At 41.7% G+C, this 27,269-nt stretch overlaps 1 protein-coding gene across 1 annotated transcript in view; it reads left to right on the top strand.

The window, feature by feature from the left end:
- Nucleotides 1-27,269, top strand: part of LOC126195609 (WD repeat-containing protein on Y chromosome-like) — a 455,713-nt gene that overhangs the window by 160,627 nt on the left and 267,817 nt on the right. Inside the window, exons 7-8 of the mRNA XM_049934234.1 lie at nt 6,949-7,149; nt 23,943-24,187. Of these exons, the coding sequence (XP_049790191.1) occupies nt 6,949-7,149; nt 23,943-24,187 (446 nt within the window). The remainder of the gene's footprint in view (nt 1-6,948; nt 7,150-23,942; nt 24,188-27,269) is intronic.

Below are 27,269 nucleotides of genomic sequence, written 5' to 3'. Positions count from 1 at the left end.
TCAGAAGATTTAGACCATTCCATGCAAAAACAGTCCACACCTTTATGGAGCCACCACCAGCTTGCGCATTGCCTTGTTGACAACTTGGGTCCATGGCTTCATGAGGTCTGTGCCACACTAGAACACAACCATCAGCTCTTACCAGCTAAAATCATGAGTTATCTGACCAGGCCATGGTTTTCCATTCATCAAGGGTCAAAACAATATGGTCACAAGCCAAGGAGATGCACTTCAGGCTAGGTCATGCTGTTAGTAAAAGCAGTCACATCAGTTGTCTGCTGCCATAGTCCATTAATGCCAAAATTTGCTGCACTGGCATAATGAATATGTTTGTCCCACAGCCAACATTGATTTCTGCAGTTATTTCATGCAGTGTTGCTCATCTGTTACCACTAACAACTCTCCACAAATGACCCACCCTTAGTTGTGAAGTAAAGGTTGTTGGCAACTGGTGTTGTCCATGGTGAGAGATAAGCCTGAAATTTTATATTCTCAGCTCACTCTTGACATTGTAGATTTTGAAATATTGAATTTCCTAATGATTTGCAAATTGAAATGTCCCAGGGAACTCACTTCAACTATTCAACTAATCCCACTTTTCAAATGAGTCACCAGAGTAAGAATGGCAGCTCTCCCAATACACTGCCCTTTTATACCTACTATGATCTGTATATTTGCACAAGAACTTTAAAGGAAACCTCAGATTAATTGTATTTATGGTATTTTACCCAGTCATACTACCATCAATGAAGGAGACTACACACTGAGGTGGCAAAAGACACATGACACCTCCTAGAATCATGTTAGACCTGCTTTCGCCTGGCATAGTGCAGCAACTCTACATGGTATGGACTCAAGAAGTCATTGGAAGGCCCTGTGAAAATATGGAGCTATGTTGTCCATAACTGCAAAAGTGATGCAGGTGCAGGGTTTTGTGCATAAATTGATCTCTCGATTAAGTTCCATAAATGTTCAGTCGGATTCATACAAACATTCTGGGTCACCCAATCATTTGCTCAAACAGTCAAGAATCTTCTTCAAACCAAGCAAGAACAATTGTGGCCTGGAGTCTTGTTGGGTAATATGAAGACAAGGCTGCAAATTGTCTACAAGTAGCCAAACACAACCATTTCCATTAAATGTATTCACAGTTGTGAATATGGACAACCAACAGCAGCAGACTGGAATGACAACAATGAAAATTTGTACCAGACCAGGTCTTGAACCCAGATTTCCCACTTATCATGAGTAGTCACCTTACCATTTCACTATCCTTGCGTGACTCATGGTCAGGCCCATAGTTCGATATTGTAGTGATTCGAGATTTTCTGTGTAAATACTAGAACCACTCAGCCTTCTACCATCTTGAACACATGATATTCTAGATGCAAGTGTGTGATGGTAAAATCCTACCTACTGCGTGTCACATGTTTGTGTGTGCAGGTTTAAAGTCAGTCGGGAGAAGAAAGTAGACATGGCAGTTGAACGGCCCTGACAAGTACTTGTCAGGCAATCCATAGATGTCTTAGAGGAAGAACCATGGAGTTTTTATGCAGCTCTGTGCCTATTGTGTCATTGACTTTTGTCATGTGAAAGAAGAACAGTTGAAAAAATAAGCTTGAAAACTCTTAATCCAGCCTTATTAGAGGCAAGACCTTTTTTATGGTTCATGTGAAGTAGAGTCATGGTTATTAAGCCAACTCCTTTATAAATTAATTAAATTTGTTTCTGACATTGGACAGAGCAAGTGACTTACTGGAAGTCATATATGTATGTGAAAAGTAAGAATTTTATTCTGTATGGAGTCCAAATAGACTGTTGGTTGATGAAAAGTGAAGTTCACGTATCTATTTATTTCACAAGTAGAGAGATAGGCTTAAATATTCCTGTACCTAGTATCATTCTGTGGAGAAGAAGTCAAGAAAGTTTTCCAGCAGCCAGCTAGCCACCCAAGAAGATCGGCTGTGAATCTCAAGTAAGTCATCTCGTATAAAACAAGTGGGAAGTTTGTACATCTACTTCAAGCTTTTAATTGGTGTCCAAAACATTATAATATGTCATCTTCCATGTGTCTACAAACCATAGTCATACATCCATTACGTATCTCCCTGAACTGGTGAGACATTTTACTTGAAAGTCACTTGTCTGGTGTAGGCTCATAAATGTGACATTGCAGTGCCTGTTTCTTTCTGAATTATGATGCAAAGATCCTATGGAAATGCATGCATGTCCAAAGGAACAGGCACTGGGCTGCCTACAGCCATTATGAAACACATTAAATGTAGCTGCATGGAAGTTAGGGTCTGGCAGTGAGTTGTGCTTGGACAGCCAAATGGTAAGGCTACTGCTCACAATGAGCAGGAAATCTGTGTTCAAGTCACAGTCTGGCACCAATTTTCATCATAATCATTCCATACTACAGCTGATGATGATCCATATTTGTAGCTGTGAATACACTCCATGTGTCTCATAATGGCTGCAGTCTCCTATGTGCCATGCATGTCCAAAGGAACTGTGCATTGTAATTCAGAATAACATAGGCACTGCAATATTATATAACCATTTCTAGTCAATGGTCAGTTCCATTGGACTAGAGTACCCAGTTCATTCTATGTAAACACAGTCTACACCATTATGGAGCAACCACCAGCTTGCACAGCACCTTGTTGACAATATGAATCCATCTTATCATGGGGTCTATGCCACATTTAAACCCTTCCATCAGCTCTCAACAACTGAAATCAGGAATCATCTGACTAGGTCATGGTTTTTCAGTCATAAAGGGTCCAACTGTGTCACAAGCCCAGGAGAGGCAATGTCAGGCAGTTAGCAAAGGTACTTGCACCTTTCATCTGCTGCCATATCCCATTAATGCCAAATTTCGCTGCACTCTCCTATGGATATGTTTGTCATACATTGCACATTGATTTCTGGAGCTACTTCACACACTGTTACTTGTCTATTAGCACTGACAACATTGTGTTCTGATCATCTAGGTTCCAAATGAATATGGCTACAAGCTCAGGAGAGGCACTGCAGCTGATGTGCTGTTAGCCAAGTCACCCTTATCAGTCATCTGCTGCCATAGCCCATTAATGCCATATTTTTCTACACTGTTTTTGTGGATATGTTCGTTGCACAGCCCACAGTTATTTCTGCAGTTATTTCAATCAGTGTCACTTATCTGTAAGCACCGGCAACTATATACAAATCCCACTGCTCTTGGTCATTAAGATGAGGCCAACGGCCACTATGATGTATGTGGTGAGAGACTGCATTGTCTGTGGTGAGAAGAAATACCTGAAATTTCGTATTCTCAGCACACTCTGGAGACAGTGGATATCAGAATATTGAAATCCCTAGCAATTTCTGAAATGGAAGTTCCACACATCCAGCTCCAACTACCATTCTACATTGAAACACACTATCCTTTTATACATTGTGTATGTGATACTACTGCTATCTGTATATATGCATATTGTTATCTCATGACTTTTTATCACCTCAGTGTAATTCAACAACAATCAGCTGGGATAGTTATAGTTTCGTAAGTGATGGACAACACAATAAATCCTGCAAAATGATACAAAATGCTTGCTCTATAATCTACTTGGATCTACTAGTTCTGATAGCCATTCATGATAAACACATATTAGATCTAACAGTAACAAATATGCCTGTCCTCTTTGAGAATGTCTACATGGAAACTGTTATCATTGACTATCAGCCAGTTACAGTGACAATGATTACTGAAGTAAAAATTATAACCAAAACAAGTGGAACATTTACATGTTCTGTAAGCTAGGTAAAGAGGCAATCCTGTCATACCTCAAAGAGGGACACAGATTTTTTTAACTGTGCATACGAATGCATAGAAGGAATTGGGTGTGAGTTAAAAGAAACAGTTGATGTTGCGCTGGATAAATATGTATCCAGTAGAACAGTTAACGATGGGAGCTAACCAACATGGTGTACAGTCACTGTAAATAAACTTCTAGAGGAACAGTGATGACTGTATGCCAATGGATAGAGAGTTGCTGAATGAAATGCATTTGGCTGTTAAGAGGATAATATTTGAATCCTTCAATGATGACTGTAACAGAATCATATCAAAACATATTTCACAAAACCCAAGGAAATTCTGTTGATGTAAAGGCTATATGTAGCATTGAGGTTAAACATTCAGACACTCATGGATGACACAGGAACTGAAATAGATTGTAGCAAAGCAAAAGCAGAAGTACTGCTCTTTTTTTTTCAAATTTTGTGGTGTTGAAGAACATTTAAAATCACTAAAATTAAATGAGACTTCTGGGCCCAATGGTATCCTTGTCAGATTCTATACAGAAATTTCAGCTGATTTAGCACCTATTTTAATCATATTATACTTTTGATCCTTGAACAAAAACTGTGTCCAGTGACTGGAAGAAAGCACAGTCACACCTGTCTTCAAGTAGGGTAACAGAAGTACCTCCCAATATCATTGACATCCATCTGTTGGCTAATCATAGGATATATTCTGATCTCAAACGCAGAGAGGTATATCAAATGGAATGACCATCTCCATGTCAATTAGCATGGATTATGGAAACATTGATGATGTGAAACCTAACTTTCACTTTCCTTACGTGACATTCTGCAGGCTATGATCCATGCAGTCTGGTGGCTGCAGTTTGTCTTGACTTCTAAAAAGCATTTGACTTGGTACCACAGTAACAGCTATTAACAAAATTACATTCAAATGAGTTATGAAACACCATTTGTGACAGTATTGTGTATTTTTTGGTAGGGATGTCACAGCTTGTAATATTAGATGGAGAGTCAGGACAGATGATGAGCTTACTTCAGGTGTACCCCAGGAAAGTATGTTGGGATAACTGTTGTTTGTGCTGGATATTAGTATACCTTCAGATAATATTGATAGCAACCTCATACTTTCAGAGATGATGTAGTTGGCTGTAATGAAGTAACATCTGACAAAAAGCTACACTAATATCCATTCAAATCTTAATAAAATTTCAGTGTAACGCAAATATTGTCAACTTACTTTAACTGTCCATAAATGTAAAACTGTGCACTTTACAAAATATAAAAAGATCATTTTCTGAACCAATGAGTTCACAATTGGAATTAGCTAACCCTTACAAATCTCTGGGTTTGGTAGTTTGTCAAGATACACAATCGAATGATCACATAGGCTTATTTGTAGGTAAAGCAGGTGGCAGACTTTAGTTCATTAGTAGGATCCTGGCAAAATGCAGTGAGTCTAAAAAGGAGATTGCTTTCAAAATAATCATTTGACTCATCCTAGAAATTTGCTCAAATATGTTTGGCCAATACGAAATAGGTCTAGTGGGGTATACTGAAATAATACACACAGAAAGTGTAACAAAGCAGGTGTATGCTATTCATCTCTTATTGCCCCCCCCCCCCCCCCACACACACACACAGAATTATTATTGTTTTGCAGATATCAATATTATGAAAAGGAAAGTTAACCAATCACCATATTATAGAGATGCTGAGTTGCAGACAGGCACAACAAAAAGATTGTCACAAATAAGTAAAGTTTTTGGCCAGTAAGGCATTTGGCAAAAATAGATCACACACACACACACACACACACACACACACACACACACACACACATGCAAATGCAACTCTTACACATGACTGCAGTCTCAGCAGGCAACTGAAACCACACTAATTTACAAGGAAGAAGATGATGGTGGAAATATTGATGAATTACTTTCTGATGGAAAAGATGAAGTAATATTAACAAGTGATCATGAAATTGAATGTGATAAAAGGTTACCTTCCTTAGATACTAAAGAAAATATATTTATTGGTAAGGACAAACAAATAACATAGATGAAAACTGATATGCATAAAAAGGCATCATGTGTACCAGCAAAAAGTATGAGGGTTGGAACTTAAATAGTGGCAACTATTTATTCACAACTGATACAAAAGAGTTACATCTTTGCACCTGTTACTGGTCACAGGTGATGCTCCAAAAATGAACAGTAATACTGTGGACTGACAGTCTGCTATGGAGGAACATGATGCATTAGGATAACACCATAACAGTCGTACACGAGAATCACCATAACTTTAGACCGCTCCATTCTCACCATCAACAGAACAGGCTCTGCTAATGGTATACTATGCCTTCCACATTTGTAGCTATGGGATGAATGCAACACTGGTGACTAATTTGAAGGACAGTAACAGGTGCAAACATATAACTCTTTTGTATCGGTCATGAATGAATAGTTGCCACTGTTTAAGTCTGTGCAACACTCATAGACTTAAGCAAAGCATTTGATTCAGTATCACATGAGATAATTGTTAAAAAATTAGAATATTATGGTATTGCATACAAACCACTTAATTTGATTAAGTCATACCTAAATAACAGGCAACAGTCAGTGTATGTGAACAATCGAAGGTCAGAACTTCCTGGCAGATTAAAACTGTGTGCCGGACCAAGACTCAAACTCGGTACCTTTGCCTATCGCGGGCAAGTTCTCTACCATGTGAGCTACCCAAGCATGACTCATGCCCCGGTAGGTAGGACATGAGGTACTGGCAGAAGTAAAGCTGTGAGGCATTGCCCTGCTGGAATTGCCCAAGTCCATCAGAAGTTGAATGCAAATTAAGGTGACCTTTCATTCTGGAAAAGGCAGTCTGTATTCAATGCCATAGCAAATACATGTAATACAAGAAAGAAGCTTTAAAACACTGTTTCTAAAGATAAATAACTATAACTGCACTCATAGTGAGAGTTCAAATATCAGCAGTTGTTAAATTTGAATTATGAATTCTGTTAAACAAGTGTCTATATTTATACTCACTTGAACTTTGAAACTGAGTAGCAGTTAGCTATTGGTTGAGAATACATTTAATAGAATGACAAAGTGTAACTAACAAATTCTGATGTTACAGACATATGTTGGTATTACTCCAGAACTTGGAGAGCTCACTCCAGCAGTGTCTTTCTACAATCCCATTAATCGCAACTTGTTGGTTGCCAGCATGAAACTAGCTATTGTTGTATGTCGTGAAGAAATTGATTTGACACAAACTGATGGGTTCACACACACAAAACCTGTGACAAATGCATTATACAATGAACTTTTTAAAATTGTAAGTTCTATAAAAATATAATGTTTGCATTTTCAGTTTGGAATTTAAGTATATTATATTTTTAAAAAATAATAAATGTAAAATATTTCATCAGTTTACTAGAATATTGTATATACATTTATATTGTCACTGATAATACAAACAATGCTCCCAATATGCTAAGAATTTATTTTCTTTCGTTATTGTTCTCATGAGTTCTGCATTGTATATTGTTTCTGATAAACTAGTTCAAACATGTGAGAGAGAACCACTGTTTACTTTTCTCTGTGACATTTTTGACAGTTTGACTACAGCATCTTCAGACTAAAACCATTTCCCGATATGAGATTCATTATATCTGACCTAAATTTTTATCTTATGAGTAGATTCTCCTGCTGGAGAAAGAATGATACTGAACACATCAGACTGGTGACAAACTACGTGAATAGCACTGAGGAGGAATGTAAAAGTACATTAATGTTGTCACTGATAATACAAACAATGCTTCCAGTATGTTAACAGTTTATGTTCTTTCACTAAAGTTCTCATCTTATTTCCTCTCCTCATTGCCAGAGGGCCACTTGCCACCAACTCACCGCCCAAGTATCTCTGGTGAGGACAACTCGTGGCCGGAACGCAATTGTGCCAAAAATCAGCACAATGATGTTATCTTCTAAAATCCATAAAGGCGTGGGAGACCATCAAATGGATTTTTGGGCATAATGGAAACGCCAAGTTACTGTTTTAATGATTAATGCTACTCTTCTGACCAGTGCAGGAGGCGTACCCCAGATAAGGGAAGCATTTTGCAAAAGTGATGGCTACCATCACCCTGGATCCAGCATTTTGTTATCATATAAGTATAGCCAAGGGGAGCAGGTGTGGGATGACAACTCCTTTTCCTATTGTAGTGTTGCTATCCAGTCTTTTAGCAAAAGTAACAAGAAGTAGTGATGGCTACCATCAACCTGGATCCAGCATGTCATTATAACATAACCATATAACCAATAGGAGCAGGCAGGGGATGACAACTCTTCCAACTGTAGTGTTGCTATCCAATTTTTTAGCAAAAGTAACAAGACATAGTGAGAGAGCACCATGAAGTATTCCATCAGTAGCTGCAGGCTAACGGCTGTAGTGTGGCAGCATTTGGGTCAGAATAACATACGCATAAGGGGATTTTGAGACCAACTCCACTCAGTAGAAAACTGCACCACACAGCAGTAATGACTGTAGCAGACAGGTCGATGTCACTACACCAGGGCAAGTCTCTTGTTGTGGGTTACATGACTAAGTGACAGGCTTTAGTGAAACAAACGTGCCTTAGAGTAAGATAAATATGTGTGAATTTTGAGGAAGATGCACTCCCTTTTGCCAGAGTCCAGCAGCAGTGCCACCGTGACACCAGGAGCATGCTGGACATTGAGACAAATAGGCATTGCCAGCAACAGCCATAGGTTCAAGACTGGGCTGTGCCTGCAGCCACCAGCTCTGAGCTCCTCAAGGTACTTACTGCCACAGCAAAACCAACCTGCCATCCATGTCCGCTGCTGCCAGCACTGAGTTCTCCATGTCCACTATGGTGCACATGTGCAGGGCTGAAGGCTGCTAAGGCACCATTGCCAGTGGAGGAGTAGCATGCTGCTGGCATCAAGGCTGTGGCCTATGGAGGCTACAGGCCATCCATAGGCCTCCTGTTACCAATGTAAGGCACCTACACAGCATCCTCTACCAGGATGAAAGCTCATACATAATAAGCATCAACCAGGGTCAACAGAGTGAGGTGGGTTTTGCCTCACTGAGACATGATGAAGTAATTCCCAAAGTGGACTAAAGCATACTTTATTGTCAGCAAGTCCATCAGCTTAGCTGACTAGTAACATGCTTTCCTACCATGCAACAAGCCTGGGTTTGATTCCCAGCTGGGTTGGAGATTTTCTCCACCCATGGTCTGAGTGTTGTGTTGTCCACATCATCATTTCATCATCACCGATGTGCAAGTCACCCAATGTGGCATCACCTGAAATAAGACTTTCACCCAGCAGCCAAACTTCTCCAGATGGAGCCTTGGAGCCAACAGTGCCACACAATCACTTCATTTCATTTTTACTGTCCACAGTGTTTCCATGAGGCCCTCTGGCCTGTCACCATGACCGAACAAGGTGGCACTGTGGCTAGCACACTGGACTCGCATTTGGGAGGACGACAGTTCAATCCCATGTCTGGCCATCCTGATTTAGATTTTCTGTGGTTTCCCTAAATTGCTCCAGGTAAATGCTGGGCTGGTTCCTTTGAAAGGGCACAGCCAAATTCCTTCTCCATCCTTCCCTGAGCCAATGAGACTGATGACCTCACTGACTGGTCTCCTCCCCCAAATAATCCAACCCAATCCTGTCACCACCACCACTTACCTCACCGAGTGCAACTGCGCTCTTCAGAGTGGTCTCGGGAGAGTCAATATAAACCCAGTCAGCAGTCGAGTGTGTGTGATTGCATGTCACAACTTACAATATTATCATTTGGAGTGAGTGAGAATATTGTTTTTCTTTTATGGTGACAGTCATGGAGTTGAGGATTGGGGGGTGTGATAATAACAGAGTTGTTGTTGTTGTTGTGGTCTTCAGTCCTGAGACTGGTTTGATGCAGCTCTCCATGCTACTCTATCCTGTGCAAGCTTCTTCATCTCCAAGTACCTACTGAATCTGCTTAGTGTATTCATCTCTTGGTCTCCCTGTATGGCTTTTACCCTCCACACTGCCCTCCAATACTAAATTGGTGATCCCTCGATGTCTCAGAACATGTCCTACCGACCGATCCCTTCTTCTAGTCAAGTTGTGCCACAAGCTCCTTTTACAGAGTTACTTTTGTAAAAACATAGGAACCAGTGAACTTATCACAGTATAAGAGTAATTATAGAGATGACTGGTTAGAACCTGTGCATTGTACACAGTGCAGTTTGCTTGGGCATTCTGCCACTTGTGCCGTGACAGTAGCAGTTGTCTGCTTTACATTTAATCATCTTGGGCAAATGGTCAGGTAGTGTAGGGAGTTCAGGTAGCTCATGATTAGGCAAGAGAAGTAGGTTGGCAGAACAGGAAGCCTTGGAGTGTTGTATCTGTGTTATTCTTGGATTATTATTTCTGTGTTGTTTTTGGATTATTAATTCTGAGTTATGGAAATGAGTAGTAGTGAGGCAATGGCAAAATTAGAGACACAAAGCGTCATGAGAGAGGAGGCTATACTATCATAGGTCAATCAGGTAGCTCAATTAAGGTTTTAAATAACAAACTAGCAGAGAAATATGAAGAGGCAGAGGAATGTATGCAGCTGATGTTAGCCTTTTTTCTCCCTTTTCTGGTGGGTCTCTTGAGGATGCATTAGCATTTGTGGGGGATCTCAGGTCATCAGCTGGCTTAGGTGGTTTGCCGAATAAGCAGTTATTACAGACAGCAAGGAGAAGCAAAATCAACTGTACAGTGCACAGTTGTGCTGCACAAGACAGAGCATTTTTATCAACTCAGATGGGTATTAGGACAAAGATATAGGAAAGAGAACAGCACACAGTTTTTCTGTGAATGGTTGAGCATAGTTTCCAAGTGGCCTAGTGAGGCAGTTGAAGATTTTGCGTACAGAATCAGGAAATTTGATGTAAATACTTATAAGCTAACACAGAGTAAAAAGGTAAACAAGGTGTTGGTACAGGAAGCTGTGGACATGTGCTTAATGCTTTCCAAAGAGGTTTAATACCAGAGATGTCTGGGAGGGTGCACACTGGGTGCCTAAAGACTTCCATACAGTAGACAGCGTAGCTTCGGAGTATGAGGAAAGTGATATGTCAACAGATCTGAGGGATCGGAGAAATATGTTCATGTTGAATGGCAAATCTTTTAATTTTGGACATTCAGGGCAGGTTTAGAGGCAATGCTACTGCCCACAGAGGGGTAATAGGGATGGTGGGGACTCCTGATGATTTAAAAGGGCTAATTTTATGGGCGGTCTGGGGTGTAGAAAATACACATTAAACTTAAGAGGGAACTCAGAGCTACCAGCAGGAGTTCCCAGTAAAGATAATGCAGTGAAAATGAATGCAAAGGTGGAATGTGTCATACTAGGTGTAATAGGTGATAGGGAATATAAAGTTTTAATGGTCACAGGGGTGATATGTCAGTGGCCTCAACAGAGTTAATTGGTTTGAGATACTAGTTGCTTGGAGTAGGGGATAGTGGTGTACACCCATTAGGATTAATAACAATGTATTTTTTGTTTGAAACAACTAAGTCTAAGGAAAGTGTGGAAGTGGTGTCTCATGTAAGCAAGGGCTACAGCATGATTCTAAGGCTAGACTTTCTGCATCATCATGCCGTAACTGACATTCAATGATGTGTAGTGGTACTTATTGAGAAGACATTACAACTGGGGGAAACTGTCAATGTTCATCAGTCACGAGGAGCTTCTAGTGTATAGGACAATCCAGGTAAACTGCAAACACTGATATTAACACTTCATTCACATGATTGTTCATCGAATGGCACAGAAAAGTCACTATGGGTGAATGTGGAACTTGATTTCTCAAGTGATATGTTTTGTACAGTGGAACAGCTGGAGGATAGTGAGGTACTGCCTGCACTGATTTGTTTGACATAGTGTTGTACATGTACAAGAGTGGGATGGAGACAAAGGTGGTACCCCTCAATATGGATAATTTTGACACCAGAGAGGTAAAGTTTTTGAAGGCAACAATTTTGGCTACATTGGAAATTCCAGATGAGGAAGATTGCTGCACAGGGAGTATAGCTTGTGAAAGATCACAGAATGCTGCTACAACTGTATTTTGTGAAAAATTAAGGCATTTGAAGGAAATGGAAATGATGCAGAAGGAGGACCTATTACTAGAATTTCAAGATCTGCCCCCCCCCCCCCCCCCCCGTCAAGGTCATTGCCTATCACACCAGTAATGCAACACAGGATTCTGACAGGAAGTGAAGCACTGGTATACTCTGCAACCAATACTGGAGGCATTTATTAATCAACAATTGGCTGGCAGCTGGCGGTGTATTGGAAAAATGTGGGGGAAGGGGTTGGAATTGTAATTGTATCATATTAGTCTGTGGATAATTCAAATAAATACTGATTCTGTTGTGACTGACACCATTTAATGGTAGAATTAAAACAGATGCCTACCCAATTCTAAACATGGGCCCTGAAGAAGGGATAAAATATTTAGAAGTGACTCCTGAGGATTGAGTAAAAACTGTATTTTCACCATCTTGGGCACACTCTCAGTACAGGAGGATGCCATTTGGGTTAAAAAAATGCACCAGCAATATTTCAGAATTTATTGGACAGAGTACTAAACCCGTGTCAATGTCTGGTGTATTTCGATGACATAATCATCTTTTCAGGAGATAAGCAGTAGCATAGGCAATGACTGAAGGAACCTCATTTGAAACTAATTACTGAGTAATGTCACTTTGCACCATAAGAAGTCAGCTATTTAGGCCATGTAATTAATAAGGATGATGTAAGAACTTTATCCTATATTAGTGCAATCTGTGCAAGATTTTCCAGTGACAGGAACAAACAAGGTGTTAAATGTTTTCTTGGTCTAACAAATTATTATAGAAAGTTCATGACGGAGTTTGAAGATATTTCATGATCAGTTATGTAGTTGTTGAAGAAAGGTATTAATTTTGTGTGGTCAGAAGTATGTTAAGGAATGTTTCTCAGATTAAAGAAGTTCTTAATATCAAGTCCATTGTTGGTGTTTTTAGACATCCAGAAGGAGTTTATATTGTGATATGATGCATCAAACCATGCTCTTGGATGTGTTCTGAGGCAAGGGGTCGATGGTAAAGAATGTTTAATTGGCTTTGCATAAAGCTGAACAGAGCGAAGTAAAATATTCTACAATTTTACCTGTAACTGCAACTGTAACTGTCATAGTATCTGGAGAGAGAGATTTCGAGCTTGGTGTACAGAGTAATCCAGTGTTTCCTGTATAGAAGGAAGTTCAAGGTAGCAATGAACCATGCTGCTTTGATGTGGTTAATAGATCTGAAGGACCCATCCTGTATAGTGACAAGATGGGCCCTAAAACTCAGTGAATTTGAGTACAAAGTAATCAGCATAACGAGGAAGAGGCTTGCAATGCAAACAAGTTAAGCAGGAAAGCAGCAGTAATACAACATTGCTGAATGGAAAATAGCATTTATGAGGAATGTAAACAGTATAGCAAGCAACTGCAGTTTAGTTTGTGTGACAGCTTATCGTAGAGAAACAAAATCAGGACCACAAGTGGTTGTGCGAGCAGAGTTGAAGGAAGGAATAGTATGTGAAATGCATGATTATGTCTTATCAGGTCATGGGAGTTGCAAGACAATTAATTGGAGAATGGTAGAGAACTACTGGTGGAAGTGTAGGCATAATAATGTTGATCAGTATGTCAGAAACCATGGAGAATGTGTGCAGCATGCAGATTTGAATCAGAAGCAGATACTATTGCAGAGATTTCCAGAAGCAATGGAACCATGTAGTGGGGTGGAGATGTTAGGAGCATTTAGTCAAAGACCAGCAGGTAATAATTTTGTGCTGACCATAATAGTCCATTTTTCTCATTGCATCAAGATGGTGCCAGACCACCAGGCAGTCAGTCATGCAAGCATTAGTTGATAAGTTTGGGATGCCAGAGACATTAATTATGGACCAAGGAACAAACTTCATGTCAGACCTGATGAAGGAGGTGTGTCAGTTATTAAAATGAAGAAAGTTAAAAACTAGTCCACTTTATTCTCAAGCTAACAAAAGGATGGAAGAGTTCATTGGACAATTGAGAAGATGCTTAGTTATTACATGAATGGACATCACTGGTATTGGAACATGTATTTATCCTTCATAGTGAGTGTGTGTAACTCCAAGGTTCCCACAAACACAGGGTTGTCACCATTCAAGTTGGTATATAATAAGGAGATTGTGTTACCATTTTACTTGATTAGACAGAAAGGATGCAGGAATAGTGAGTAGATCTGAGAATTTACAAGAACAGTGAGGCAAGCATGAAAGAAAGTCCAGCAAGCAAATGTTAAAATAATGGAGAAGCAAGAAGAGGCAGTAAAGTTCACAGGAACATTACTTCAGTATAAAGCAGTCCATTGGGTGATGTCAAGTCCATATGTTCTGAAGGGAGAAACCAAAGTTTTTAATTTGGTACCAGGGTTCATATAACTATGAATAAGATCAATGATAGTTCATGTCAGGCATCTGCAACCATTCAAGGATGCATTAGAAGCATTTCCATGGAAGGTATTAATGAAGTTAAGGTAGGAGGCAAGGAAGAGGAAGAGAAAAGATGAGCAACAGAAGAGGAGGTCCATATACCACAGGCTCAGTATATGTTGACGCCATGGAAGTAGTGGATATGTATTGTGTTTGTAATTTTGGCTCTTTTTTGTGTATTGCATAGGCTATTGAAGTTATTTAGGATACTGTTAAGTGTTATAATATGGTAGGAATTATCTTTAGTGTGATAAGACATGCTGTTCAGAGACAGGAGGCTTCTGACGGGAGGGGAGATGATAGTGATCTCTTCCGGGAGGCGATAATGATCCCTGTCCTTAGGGTACCATATGGAGAAAGGTGAGAGAAGAAGAATGCTAATTTTGGCAATGCTATTCCTCTTAACTGAAGGTGGAGTGAGGGCACTCCAAGATCATCACCTACATGGAGGAGTTCCATTCTCCAGGCAGTGAGGCACAGTATCACCCATCCAAAGATGGTTAGTACTTACAGTATGGGAATTGAAAACAAGGTAAGGAGGCTAGAGGAGCTGTTTCCAGGAGTGTAACAATTAGCAAACAGTAACGGAGTGCTTAGGGAGGTACCAAAGGAGCACAGGAAGTTGTCTGGGGCATAAGCGCAATTGAGGGAGGAGATGCGGGAAGGGGTAGGGGTGATGCCACATAAATCAAGGAGGATAAAAAGGAAGAGCAGAGATACAGGAGGTAGAATACTAAATACAATATTTGGGACAATACATGTAAATGATGTGAGTACACTGAAGAAAATTCTGGAAGCCACAAGTGGTTTAGTGGAGGTAAATAAAGCAGCTATGGAGTGGCATTCCATGAAGATTGTGAATGTTTTGACTGCTTACTAAGGAAATTTTAGATTATGCTAGAGCCTTGACTAGCACTCTAAATTGGGATGAGGAGGAAATTCAAGCACTGATGTAAACATTAAATGCAAGAATAATACTGACAAGACTACTGCAGGAACTAGGGGATAGTATCTGGTATGCAGGAATGCAGTAGATGAACTTGCAAGATGCCATGCATCAGGCACCACATACACAGTTAAGTGCAGTCTTGCTATCACCTGAACTGTACCTGAGGGTGCTGGGAAAATGTGCAAGAAGAATTATCACTGGAATTACAGTTAGTAGCAGAGCCAAGCTCCCAGAACTTATCATTCTACTACCTTGGACAACTGTGGGTGTGACAACACATAATGCATGTAAGCAGGAGATCCCAGGTTCGAGTCCCAGTCGGGGCACACATTTTCATCTGTCCCTGTTGACATATGTCAACGCCTGTAGGCAGCTAATGGTGTACATTTCATTGTAATTATGTAATGCGTGGTTGTACATACCAGTGAGGATTCTGGTAGCAAACAAACGTTTGTTATTCAAATGTTATGTGATGCACATCTGTAGGTTAAAGCTTACAGCAATTGGGAGATTCATGCATGTGAGAGAGGAGAGGGTATTACTAGGGGCAGAAAATGGGGATTGACACATAGTGAGAACGAATGATGAGCCTGAGCAATATGAAAAGTGGGGTAGTCATAATATCACAACTCATGAGGTCAGAATGAATGGAAGCACAGGCATCATACAATTGTTTGGGGGTAAAGCAGAGTGATGTTCATGCCAAAAAATGGTGATGGAACCAAAGCCATATTTTCAGAGAGCTGGTTTGCATTGGGACAACTCAGTTTAAAATGGTATAGTAATGGTTGCTAGTTGCCACAAGCAATAAGAGCTCATGGGAATAAGACATCTGGAATTAGAAGACTGTAGACTGTTCAATAATGGAACTATATGTGACATACAGGACCTACATTTCTTTTAAAACATACAATGATGACAGTTAATCTGTTAAATGTAACATAGTTGCAGCTCTATTGGCCAGACAAACATCTAGAGATGTCACAGTTTTAAATGTGGCTGACAGCAGCAACTGTAAATAAATTTTCAGTATATAAAGCATACAGCCAACTTGTTGCAGAGATGTCCTTCAAACAAAATACTTCTTTCCTAAATGACACCTGGGAGCCAAGCCAGACCAGCCAGCTGGAGTGGCCGTGCAGTTCTAGGCGCTACAGTCTGGAGCCGAGCGACCGCTACGGTCGCAGGTTCCAATCCTGCCTCGGGCATGGATGTCTGTGATGTCCTTAGGTTCGTTAGGTTTAAGTAGTTCTAAGTTCTAGGTGACTGATGACCTCAGAAGTTACGCTGCATAGCGCTCAGAGCCATTTGAACCATTTGAACCAAGCCAGACCATTCACAAGCTCAGAAGATAGCTGTGCACAAACGGCAGATTACTACAGAGCACAGTTCTTGAGCACGTGGAGCAACATCAGGATGATAGACATCAGGTAACAGTGACCCTGAGTGTTTCAGTTCTGTGTACCACAGTGACTGCGATTTTGCTCTTTCTACTTTTTTTGTATCTGAAATGATGAGCTGTGCATAAACCTGATCCAGGGATAATTTGAGTTCTTGTAGACAGGTTTCCCTTAGTGAAGGATGGAAAATATATTTATAAGGTATAAGATTAATACAGTAATTGCATATCAGCTAATAATTGAGATGCAAAGGGCAGGCTCTCCTCCATGGTTGGGGGCAGTGTAGTGTCACTACCCAGTATTTTAGCAAAAGTAAAAAAGAAGGAGTGAGAAAGCCACTATGAGCATTGCATTAGCAGCCACAAGGTTGTGGTCACAATTTGCCAACATATGGGTCAAAATAACATGCATGTAAGGGGATTGTGAGATATGGCTAGCCACACTCAGTGGAAAACTGTACCATGCAGCAGTAATAATGACAGCAGTTGGATTGATGTCACCACACCAGGGCAAGTCTCTTATTATGGCCAACGTGACTTGGTGCCAGGTTTAGTGAAACAAATGCGCTTCAGAGCAATATAAATGTGTCTGAATTTTGAGGCTGTTCCACTTCCTTTCATTAGAATTTAGCAGCACCACCATAAACTCAGGGCTATGCCAGAAAGCAAGATGACTCGGCATCACGAGCAGTAGCCATGGGTTCAGGATGAGGCTGCACCAGTTGCTGCCAGCAGTGTGTTCCTCACCGGACCTAGTGCAATGGCATCAACAACCTGCCATCTGTGCCTGCTGCCATCAGCACCGAGATCTCCACGGTGCTTAATGACTCAGTGCCAGCTCCTGCCCAACTCCTGCCAGATGGCAGCAGATGGAATCCCATGCACAGCAGTCTTCACACGCTGCTGAGGTGAACGTATGTGGGGCCGCTCCAGATGCCATCACTGCTGGAGAACTAGTGGTCTGCCGACATCAAGTTGGTGGCCTATAGGAGCCACCAGCTGCCCCATGGCCTGCCATCAGCAACTCAGGGCACTTACATAGCATCCTCTTACCCGGACATAAGCTGCCACCTTTAAGTGAGTGCTGGCCAGGGTCAACAGAGTGAGGTGTGTTTAGCCTTTCTGAACCACAACAAAGCAGTACCAAAGTTGAATAAAACATCATTTACCACCAGCAGTGTTTCCATTGGGCTCTCTGGCCTGTTATCACCACCACTCACCCTACTGAGTGCAACTGCACTCTTCACTACATTGAGCAACTTTACAACTGCCCCTTCTCCATGACAAAGCTAGATTGAGTGTTGTCTGTGGCTATTTACGTAATACCTAGTCAAAGTAATGTGCACTACAAAATATTGTAGAACCATGTTGAGAATATAGAAGAAATCCTTATTGGACTTTTCAACTGTGTAAAGGAGAAGGAAATTTCTCTGACCCTTGGAGGAACACATTCCAAATTCATCTTTTGCAACCAGGAAAAGATCAAACTTTTTATGTAAACTGCAGGTGGTGGCTGAAAGGAAAGGAAAGGGAAGGGAAGGAACAGATGGGACGATATCAGCTACATCAGGACTTTATGTGGAATCAGCAGCAACAGGTGAAATGTGTGCCATACCGGGGCTCAAACCCAGGATCTCCTCCTTACTAGCAAATTGCATTAACCACTGTGCCATCTGGACATAGTGTTTATTGCAAATGCATGGGTTTGACCCCTTTGGGAATATAAAATTAGTGAGCATGGAGGACACAGACAAGGACTGCAGATAGGTAGCAGTAGATGGTAGTGTGGGTCAGCTGGGGAGCATGCCAAGATAGTCAGTGCTGTTGTGATAAATGCTGTGGCAAGATGGTGCACTGGTTAATGTAACTGCCTAGTAACCAGGAGATCCCAGGTCTGAATCCCAGTCTGGCATACATTTTCACTCAGAGCTGCCAATTTTGCATAAAGTCCTGATGCAGCTGGTATCATCAGTTCCTTCCCTTTCATTTCCTTCCTCCCCTGTCCACCTTCACTTTACATACTAGTTATTGCAGCTGCAGATTCCATATGATGCCTGTTCTTTTGAACATGTCTAAAAGAACGAACACCACACATTCATATAAAAGGTGATACTTGAATGAGTAATTGTGATAGTGTTGCTCTAAAAAGCAGTGTGTGAAAGTTGTTGAAGTGTTTTCTTATCTAGTTTCTCACATGTAGGCAGTTCATTAGTCATTTTCTATGTGGATTCAGGATAATCTGATTCCACTAGAGATAGCTACATAGTGGTGTGGGAACAGGATACGAGTAGCAATATACAGAATATACTGTCCCCATTTATATCTGCACATACATATATTTCGATAATGATCATATACGTGCACACAGTACAAGGTACAATAAAAGACTGAATTAACATGGCAGCTCAGACAAGCGATCTGAGTACCAAAGATTTATGTTATTCATGGTCGATATGACCTATCAATGCCATAGAGCACCCCCACCCACCACCCCCCCGAAGTACGGAGTGTCACAGGTGAGACTGGGGGAAGACCATATGGGCATCAACACTGTTGGTGATCATACGAGATGGTAGACGTACGACCGGGACCTCCACCTCGACTGGGGTGGGGTGTGGAGGCAGAGTGACAGGAGGGAGGTCCACCTCAAAGTCGTTGAGCCATGAGGACGGATGATGTGGCAGCCAGCCTGAGAGCAGTTGGGTGGAATGGCAGATGTCAGGGTGTAGGTGTGTGCAAGCCCAGATGCTAATCGAGCCATCCATCGAGATGAAGGTGCAAATTGTCATTGGGTCGCACTCACAAGTGAGGGTGAGGCTATGCACAACACTGACATTTAACTGGTCGTTGGCTGGTGAGGCTGCAGTGTCTATGAATAGAATGAGAACTCATTCGTCGAGAGTGACGATTGAAATGTTGTCCACGCATTTTGGGGTATGTTGCAGAGCAGGGTGTCTATGGGAGAGGGTGTCTCCATAGTCGATGAGGTAGCAGCAAAACTCACACACAGGGTGGAGGTTGACGTGTCTGAGAAACCCGTGAAAGGCGACGGAGAGGTGTCAGGCAAACAAATCGGTGTGGTAGCCCAAGGAGAAACATTGTTGGACACCACGGCAGGAGAGAGACAGGTGGGAGAGTCATTAGGAGAATTAGACTGAAACAGCAGAGGGGCATCGAGGTCCATGAATGCTGGTTTCAGTCAGTGTAACGAAACAGTTTGCGGACTGTCTTTGACGATGGTGTCGAAAGTTGTATCACCCCACCAGACGACTTTAAAGGGTCCGAGCGAGATAAGGTGGTTGCAGAGATTGTCGGACTGAATCATCTCTCAGCATTACATGGGAGCAAGTGTTGAGAGCGGTTGGCATGTAAGTGTTGTAAATGGTCCACCTAGTCGTTGATATCTCTAGTTGCTGTAATCGCACTATTTCACTCCAATTTACGGAGCTTGTTAGCACTTGATGTTAGGTTGGCGCCATTAACGTGCATTGTATTGTAGTAATCGCTGCTGCTTGCTGGATCGCTGCTGTGTCTCGATGCTGATGCTGGCTCTAAATCAGGTTGTCTAGGGTTAAAAACATGAGGTCCCGTGTTTTCCATGTGCTTTTGATGATAAAGAACAAACGAAACCAACACATATGTAAACATCAAATATTTATTACTTTGGTGGCCATATTAATTCCACTGTCCACCAAAGACCATAACACAACACAAAGTAGTACTTCCTTTACATGTTCTTTGCATTGTTTTTCCATCCCAAACAATAACACAGAAACACACTTCACCAAAGTGACATTCTGACTGCCCCCTGACTGCCTCCGACTGTTCTTTCGACCCTTCTCGCTGCTTGTATTTATAACATTGTCAAAGAACTACTAAAAAGAGATATAGTTTATAAGTCACATGTACATCTGTTGTTATAATTTGTGCAGAAAAGTTATTAATTTGCATCGAGTGACATAATTTAACATGTTATTAAAATGACAGACAGATTTGTTGACTTGACAGAATAATTCTTTGTTACAAAAAGGCTGTTTTTTAGAAGTTTGTCAATTGACTTCTCTAATTTGCATAAATAAGTAAGTAACATGAATTATTAAGAATTACATTGGTTTTCGTCTAAAATAGGATTGATTACGTGAATACTGAGTGAAAACGCTCCTAGTGAACAAATAGGTTTCACTGGGTGATTTTTATTTAAGGAGATCCAAAATACCTAAGTTGGCCACTATTTTTCGTACTTCATATTAATTATTTAAGATAAACTTAGTGTTTTTCATGATGACATTTTCTGTATCAGTGATCAAGTGATATAAACTTTTGTGTGGGTCAGTTATTCAGTATAATTTAATGGGTTGACTGTTTATGGAGACATGTTGTGCAATCATTGTTAACATACACAATAACTTTTCTATAATCATAACTACTCATTAAACTGGTTGAATTTGGAGGGTATCGCATACTTCGGGAAAGTAAAGCCTTTAATATGTTCCGTTACAGTGTCCAGTGGGGAGTGGCAGATAGGTGAGTGCAGGTGTGCATGTTTGAAGTGAGTGTGCATGTGACTTATGAAATCTGTGGAGGGAGGGAAATCTTCGGGTACCTAAGGCTGAATGAGTTCCCCTGGTAGTATGGGGTTCTCCCTGGAAATGAATTCTGAGACAGTTCCCTGTAAGTCGGGCTTGAAAGTTGAATGGAGGCTGCTCAGTACCGGTGGAAGTGATTCAGATCAGAGGCAGTCATGGCACCTGAGGGCCATTTTTAGAGTGCGGTGCCACCATTCTACTAACCTGTTGCTTTGTGTGTGGTAGGCTGTGGTATGAATTTCCTTTATGCCGCAGATGTTACATAAACTGGTGAACAGGGAAGACTCAAACTGCCAACCCTGGTTGGTGATGATGGTGGTCTGACAACCATACCTAGCAATCCATGAGGAGATAAAACCATTGGCCTTGGTCTTGGCAGTGATGTTAGGTAAGGGAATTGCCTCTACTCAGCGGGACATGTGGTCAATCGTGGATAGACTGTATCTGTGGCCCTCTGGTGATGGAAGAGGACTGATAAGATCGATATGTACCTTACGATATAAACCTGGGGGGATGTCAAACTTTCCCAGTGGTGGGGTGGTGTGGCAGCCGATTTTGTTGTGTTGGCAACAGATGCAGCTGCATGCCCAGGTCTGAGAGTTCCGTTTTATATTTTTCCAAACGACATGCTCAGAGCCATGTAGTGGCGTGGGCGCAAGGATGAGTGAGGTTATGCAGAGCATCGAAGGCCTGCCAGTGCAGGGAGGGTGGGAGTAACAGGCATAAGATACCGGTAGAAGAGTCACACCACACCTCGTCCACAACGCCGGGTAATTTAGCTTTGGTAAACACAAGGGACGTTTGAGGGTCCATGAAGATAGCTTGAGATTCCTTGTTGGAGGCTTGTAGGGTGCCCAGGTTGGATAAGTCAATGATGCATGAAATAGTATTGATCATGAGAAAAAATTTGTGGTGATGTTGCCCCTGCCTTTTATGTAGCAAACGATGGTTGTGAATTGGGAGACTAGATCACAGTGGCGGAAACGCCGAGGGCTTGGTCCCCGAGGGGGGGGGGGGGGGGGGGGAGGTTGCAGAAAGCATCTGTGAGGTGTTTGTGATCCATGAGGATGAAGAACGAGCGACCCTCCATGTCAGGGTGGAAGTGTTTGATGGCCTTGTAGTACGCAAGGAGTTCTCTATCAGAAGGTTGTGTGTTCAGATCACGTCAGGGTCACCAGTATGGGAACAGGATACAAGTAGCGGTACATGGAATAAACTGTCCCCATTTATATCTGCACATACATATATTTCGACAATGATCATACACATACACACAGTACAAGGTACAAGAACAGACTGAATTAACATGGTGGCTCTGATGAGTGATCTGAGTCCCAAAGATTACGTTATTCATGGTCGATATGACCTATTGACGCCACAGTGGGATTTTCTATATAGTCCCAATAAAGGCCTCTTACACCATTTGGAGTCTTCATCATTGGGGTGTATGGGGAAAGCTACCTATATTTATGTGGTCCTTTATATTGTGCTCATATTTCTGCTGTGTTAGAGAACTTGTGTATGAAAGCAGTTTGAGCTTGAGAATGACATTTCACTAGGAAGCGTGTTGTCACCTTCCTCTTTTTCACTAATATCAAAATAACTTCTATGTTAGAGGAACTGTAACTATGCTCTTCATTGGTGGAGAATTTTACTATATTTTGTTCATCCTCCAAACCAGCAACAGCAACACATCAGTAGCAACTGACATTAAGGAGACTAAAAGACTGATCTGCAAGCAAAGAACTCAAGTTGCTAGCAGCAAATGGTGCCCAGAGACTTACATCATTCAGCAAACATGGATAGTCCACTTGCATTGACAATGAGAAACTCTATTCTGAGTTTAACATTTTTAGTGAGGTTTGTGGGCCTCATTTTTGATAAAAATATCTCATTGTGCCACACCTAAAACCACAGTCCCTCAGAGCACTTAACGTTTTAAAATGCCTCAACTTAAGTCTTGGGTAACTGAATGTAATGATTGATTTCCTTTTTCTGTTTAAACAATTATCCTCACTGCAACAATTTTGTATGTCATTTCAGTCCATCTACTTTCTTAATGTGTAAAATTAACAGCTTCTGATGTTGGGCAGAAGGGAGGAAAGGATTGGAAAAAAGTACTAGTATACTTAGAATAACGAGAAATGTGAGACAACATATAGTCATAGCTTGTTCCTGTGATAAGGTGTGACCATTGGTGTGGGAGATTGCCATTCCATAACTTCATTGATCAAACAATTACTTTTGTCTACATTTGGATGAGTACTCTCTGGGTATTCCTGTATTCCTATCACCATCCTCAGCTGACCTTTTCTCTCTCCATGCTTCATCTCTATGTACTTGCATCAACTTTAAATTCACAATACCTTTGCTGTCTAAGACAACCACTGACTTGCACATCTTCTTAAAATAACACAAATTTGAAAGCTTTGTTGCACTGTTAGCTCCTTTTTCTTTCAACTATGTATTGTTTTGTGTTTCTTTTATACACTGAATGCTTGTACTTTTCACATGTCTTGTAATAACTAATAGCATATTTTTATGTTACTGAAATCTTAAAAAGGAAAAAATTATGCTGAATTACAAAATTTATTTCATTCTATTTCAGCTGATTACAGTTGGTCAAGATTCAAGTATTATGGTTTGGGACCCGTGGATTGGGAAGAGACTCCTGTTAATACAAAATGCCCACCATTATCTAAAATTTGGAGAGATTCATACAGTACAAATAACTGCAGCCACATACAGTCCTGATTGGCAACTTTTGCTAACAGGAGCTCGTGATGGATCCATAAAAATGTGGAATTTCACCACTGGAATGTGCCTGCTTACCTTAAATATTGAAAAAGACTGGTTGGTGCATATACAGTTCTCTCAGTATCTCACAGTACATACAGGTTTCAAAGTATATTCTGTAATCTGTTTATGTCTACTCAAAATACAAATACATGTGACCTTTATTTTCTTTGGTAGCTTAGCCAAACACACTATCATAGTATTCAAACTGAAGTTCTGCTCATGCTGTTGTAATTCCAGACACAAATAAATCATGCATGAAGTTCTAAATTATTTTAGATAAACACAGTTCTGATAGCCCATACACACTCAGAGTACAAAGCCAGGTTGAGTCCAACATAAAAAGGCAATTCATCATGAGAGTGAAGTTACTATGGGCAAGTAAAACAGCAAAATGTGAGAGAGTCCACTCCAGTGTGGGGTTATGTGAAGCTAGTTTGTTATCAGTATCTTGAAGTGACCCTGGCTGCTGGTGGCTGTCTTCTGATGTGTGCCATGTGGCCGCCATGTGGTGGCCGGCCCTGTGCCTCCTGGCACTGAGGCAAGGGAGGTGAATCATGATGATTTGTTTCTGTACCTTTTGAATTGTTGTGCCAGCCATGTCAGTGTTGCTGGTACAAAACAACTGCTAACATGTTGGGTAACCACAGTCCTCTCCCTTTGGGCAGGAGGCTGGGCACCATGAGTTGGTGCAACCCCAGCACCCCTCTGCCACACCGAAGGCTACTGTGTGGTATGTAAGAAAGCAACATACGTGGCCTCCTGAGCATTGGAGACTACCACCCATGGCATGGGCAGCAGCTCCCTGTCTGCTGTCATTGGAACATAGGGCTGGTAGCGTTCTTGGTAATGATGAGTACACTGCAGGAAACTGCCATACAGTGTGATACCAGCCACCTAGGATGCTAACACTGAAATGGGTGTCATGTGGACATCTGGCTCCTCAGGTGTTGGAACAGGACCTTGTAGGAGCAATTCTTGAACTTCACCTCTCAGCTCTGCCCACTTAAGGATCTTGTCTACCACTAGCTCCTGATGATCCTATGGGAAGGGGCAGGGGAGGTGGGGAGGAGGGAGAGGCTGAAAAGACAACAGATGAGAAGGGCAACAGGCAAGGACAAGCTTAGTGCAGGATGCTGGATTAGGGAAAGAAGATGCACCTGGAGAAGTGGCGGCAAGGATGGAAAACATGGTTTCAAAATGTGGGCAAGCATGGGAGGCGTATGCAGGGACAGTGGAGGCTAGTTACCCACCCACAGACATCGTCATCCAAGGTGAATCATTTGCCCCTCAGAGCCTTTTTAAGGGTACCAAAAATGGCTCCCTTGTGATTCACTTTCTGCAACAGTTATTGCCCAACATTACTTGCAAACCTTAGCCACCCTTCACCAAACAATCAAATCAAAATGACTAGGCAATCTCACTCGTGGGGTCATTCTGCTCTACGACAGTGCAAAGTCTCATGTAGCCCATACAGCCATGGCACTCCTGCAGAAATTCAAATGGGAGGATCTCAGCCACCCTCCATACAGTCTATATTTCTCTCCCTGTGATAATGCCATTTTTGGTTCCCTTAAAACAAACAATTCACCTCGGACGATGACATCCAGCTGTACTAGAGGAACTGGTTAACATTGCGGCCCTGGGAATTTTATGAGACAACCGTTCATCCCCTTGTGTCACAGTGGGACAAGTGTCTCAACAGCCAGGGTCAATACTTCTAACATACAGGTACTGGTTTCTGTAATTATGCCTCCGGCTTATTTCTTTTTGAACGCCCATTATATATGTCCAGATGTTGGTAACAGGAGTGTATTGCAATAATATAACGGCATGTGATGAGGGCCTCCTGTCAGGTAGACTGCTCGCCTGGTGCAAGTCTTTCGATTTGACGCCACTTCGGCAACTTGCGTGGTGATGGGGATGAAATGATGATGATTAGGACAACACAACACCCAGTCCCTGAGCAGAGAAAATCTCCAACCCAGCCAGGAATGGAACCTGGACCCTTAGGAGTGACAGTCCGTCGCACTGACTACTCAGGTACCAGGGGTGGACTGTATTGCAATGACTGAGGTGCTTCAAGTGGGTGAAGAGCCGGCAACAGGAGGTGTAGCATTCTGCATGTCTGGCATCTGTGCAGCAACTCTGCTGGGCTCTTATCCTCAAAAGGAGTGGATCTTTAAGAACTTAGAAATTGAGTAAGCACTACTTCTCTCGGGGCATCCCTGATGTACTTCTTCATCAGCATCCTGCCTGAAGGTCTGTACAAGGCATTCCACCTCCACATTGGACCATGGGTGTAATGGGGGTTCTCTGATGTCGTGGATGCCATGACACAAACAAAAGTCATGAAAGATATGGGAGGTGAACTGTGGCCCCTTATCCATCACCAGGGTGTGAGGAAGGTGTTCAAGGGGAGAAGATCTAGGTGGTAGCATGCACAGTAGAGTCTGTCTTCATAGAGCACCAATTACAGTGTATGGGAAGTGGTATAAGCGTCAATGATGAGGAACCAAACTGTGCTCAAGAAGGTACTCACAAAGTATCCATGGAAGCAACCGCAGAGCTGTGTGGGTGCTGACATGGTAATAACAATGGCACGGAGACAGCCTGGTATTCTCTGCACTTTGGACACACAGCAATTAAATGCTCAATTTTCTGGCTGGCACCCGGTCAGTAGATGTAGCAGCAAGGAAGTATCTTCATCACTGATGCACCCAGTGCAAGAACCAAAGGACATCCCATCAGAGAGAAGGGAGAATGACCACCCACGCAGGAAGTGTTCCATTATCAACAAGTTCTGCAAGTGATGATAGTTGATCTGTGGTGCAACACAAAATAATTATAGATGGTGTCTGACATCAGGGGTGCAAGTCAGTCAGGCTGTTCTCACTGAACATGTTGCTGCACCTGCCAGAGAACAGGATCCTTGCTGATAGCAAGAGCAATATGAAATGTTGCAATAGGAAAGCCATCCACAGTCTTCTGAGTTTCTTTATCAAAACAAAAGTGGAGTATTTCCTCCTGGCAGAGGCCATGTTAGGGACCAATAGGCAGACAATAGAGTTTGTCCACATTGGAGTGATGAGCTGTTGGGATCAAGTGCATCTCATAATGGTAATGACTGAGGAACTGA

The sequence above is a fragment of the Schistocerca nitens genome, chromosome 7 (assembly GCF_023898315.1).
Source record: "Schistocerca nitens isolate TAMUIC-IGC-003100 chromosome 7, iqSchNite1.1, whole genome shotgun sequence".
Classification (NCBI taxonomy): Eukaryota; Metazoa; Arthropoda; class Insecta; order Orthoptera; family Acrididae; genus Schistocerca; species Schistocerca nitens.
Note: the sequence above shows the minus strand (reverse complement) of the source record. Positions and strands in the feature narration are given on the sequence as shown.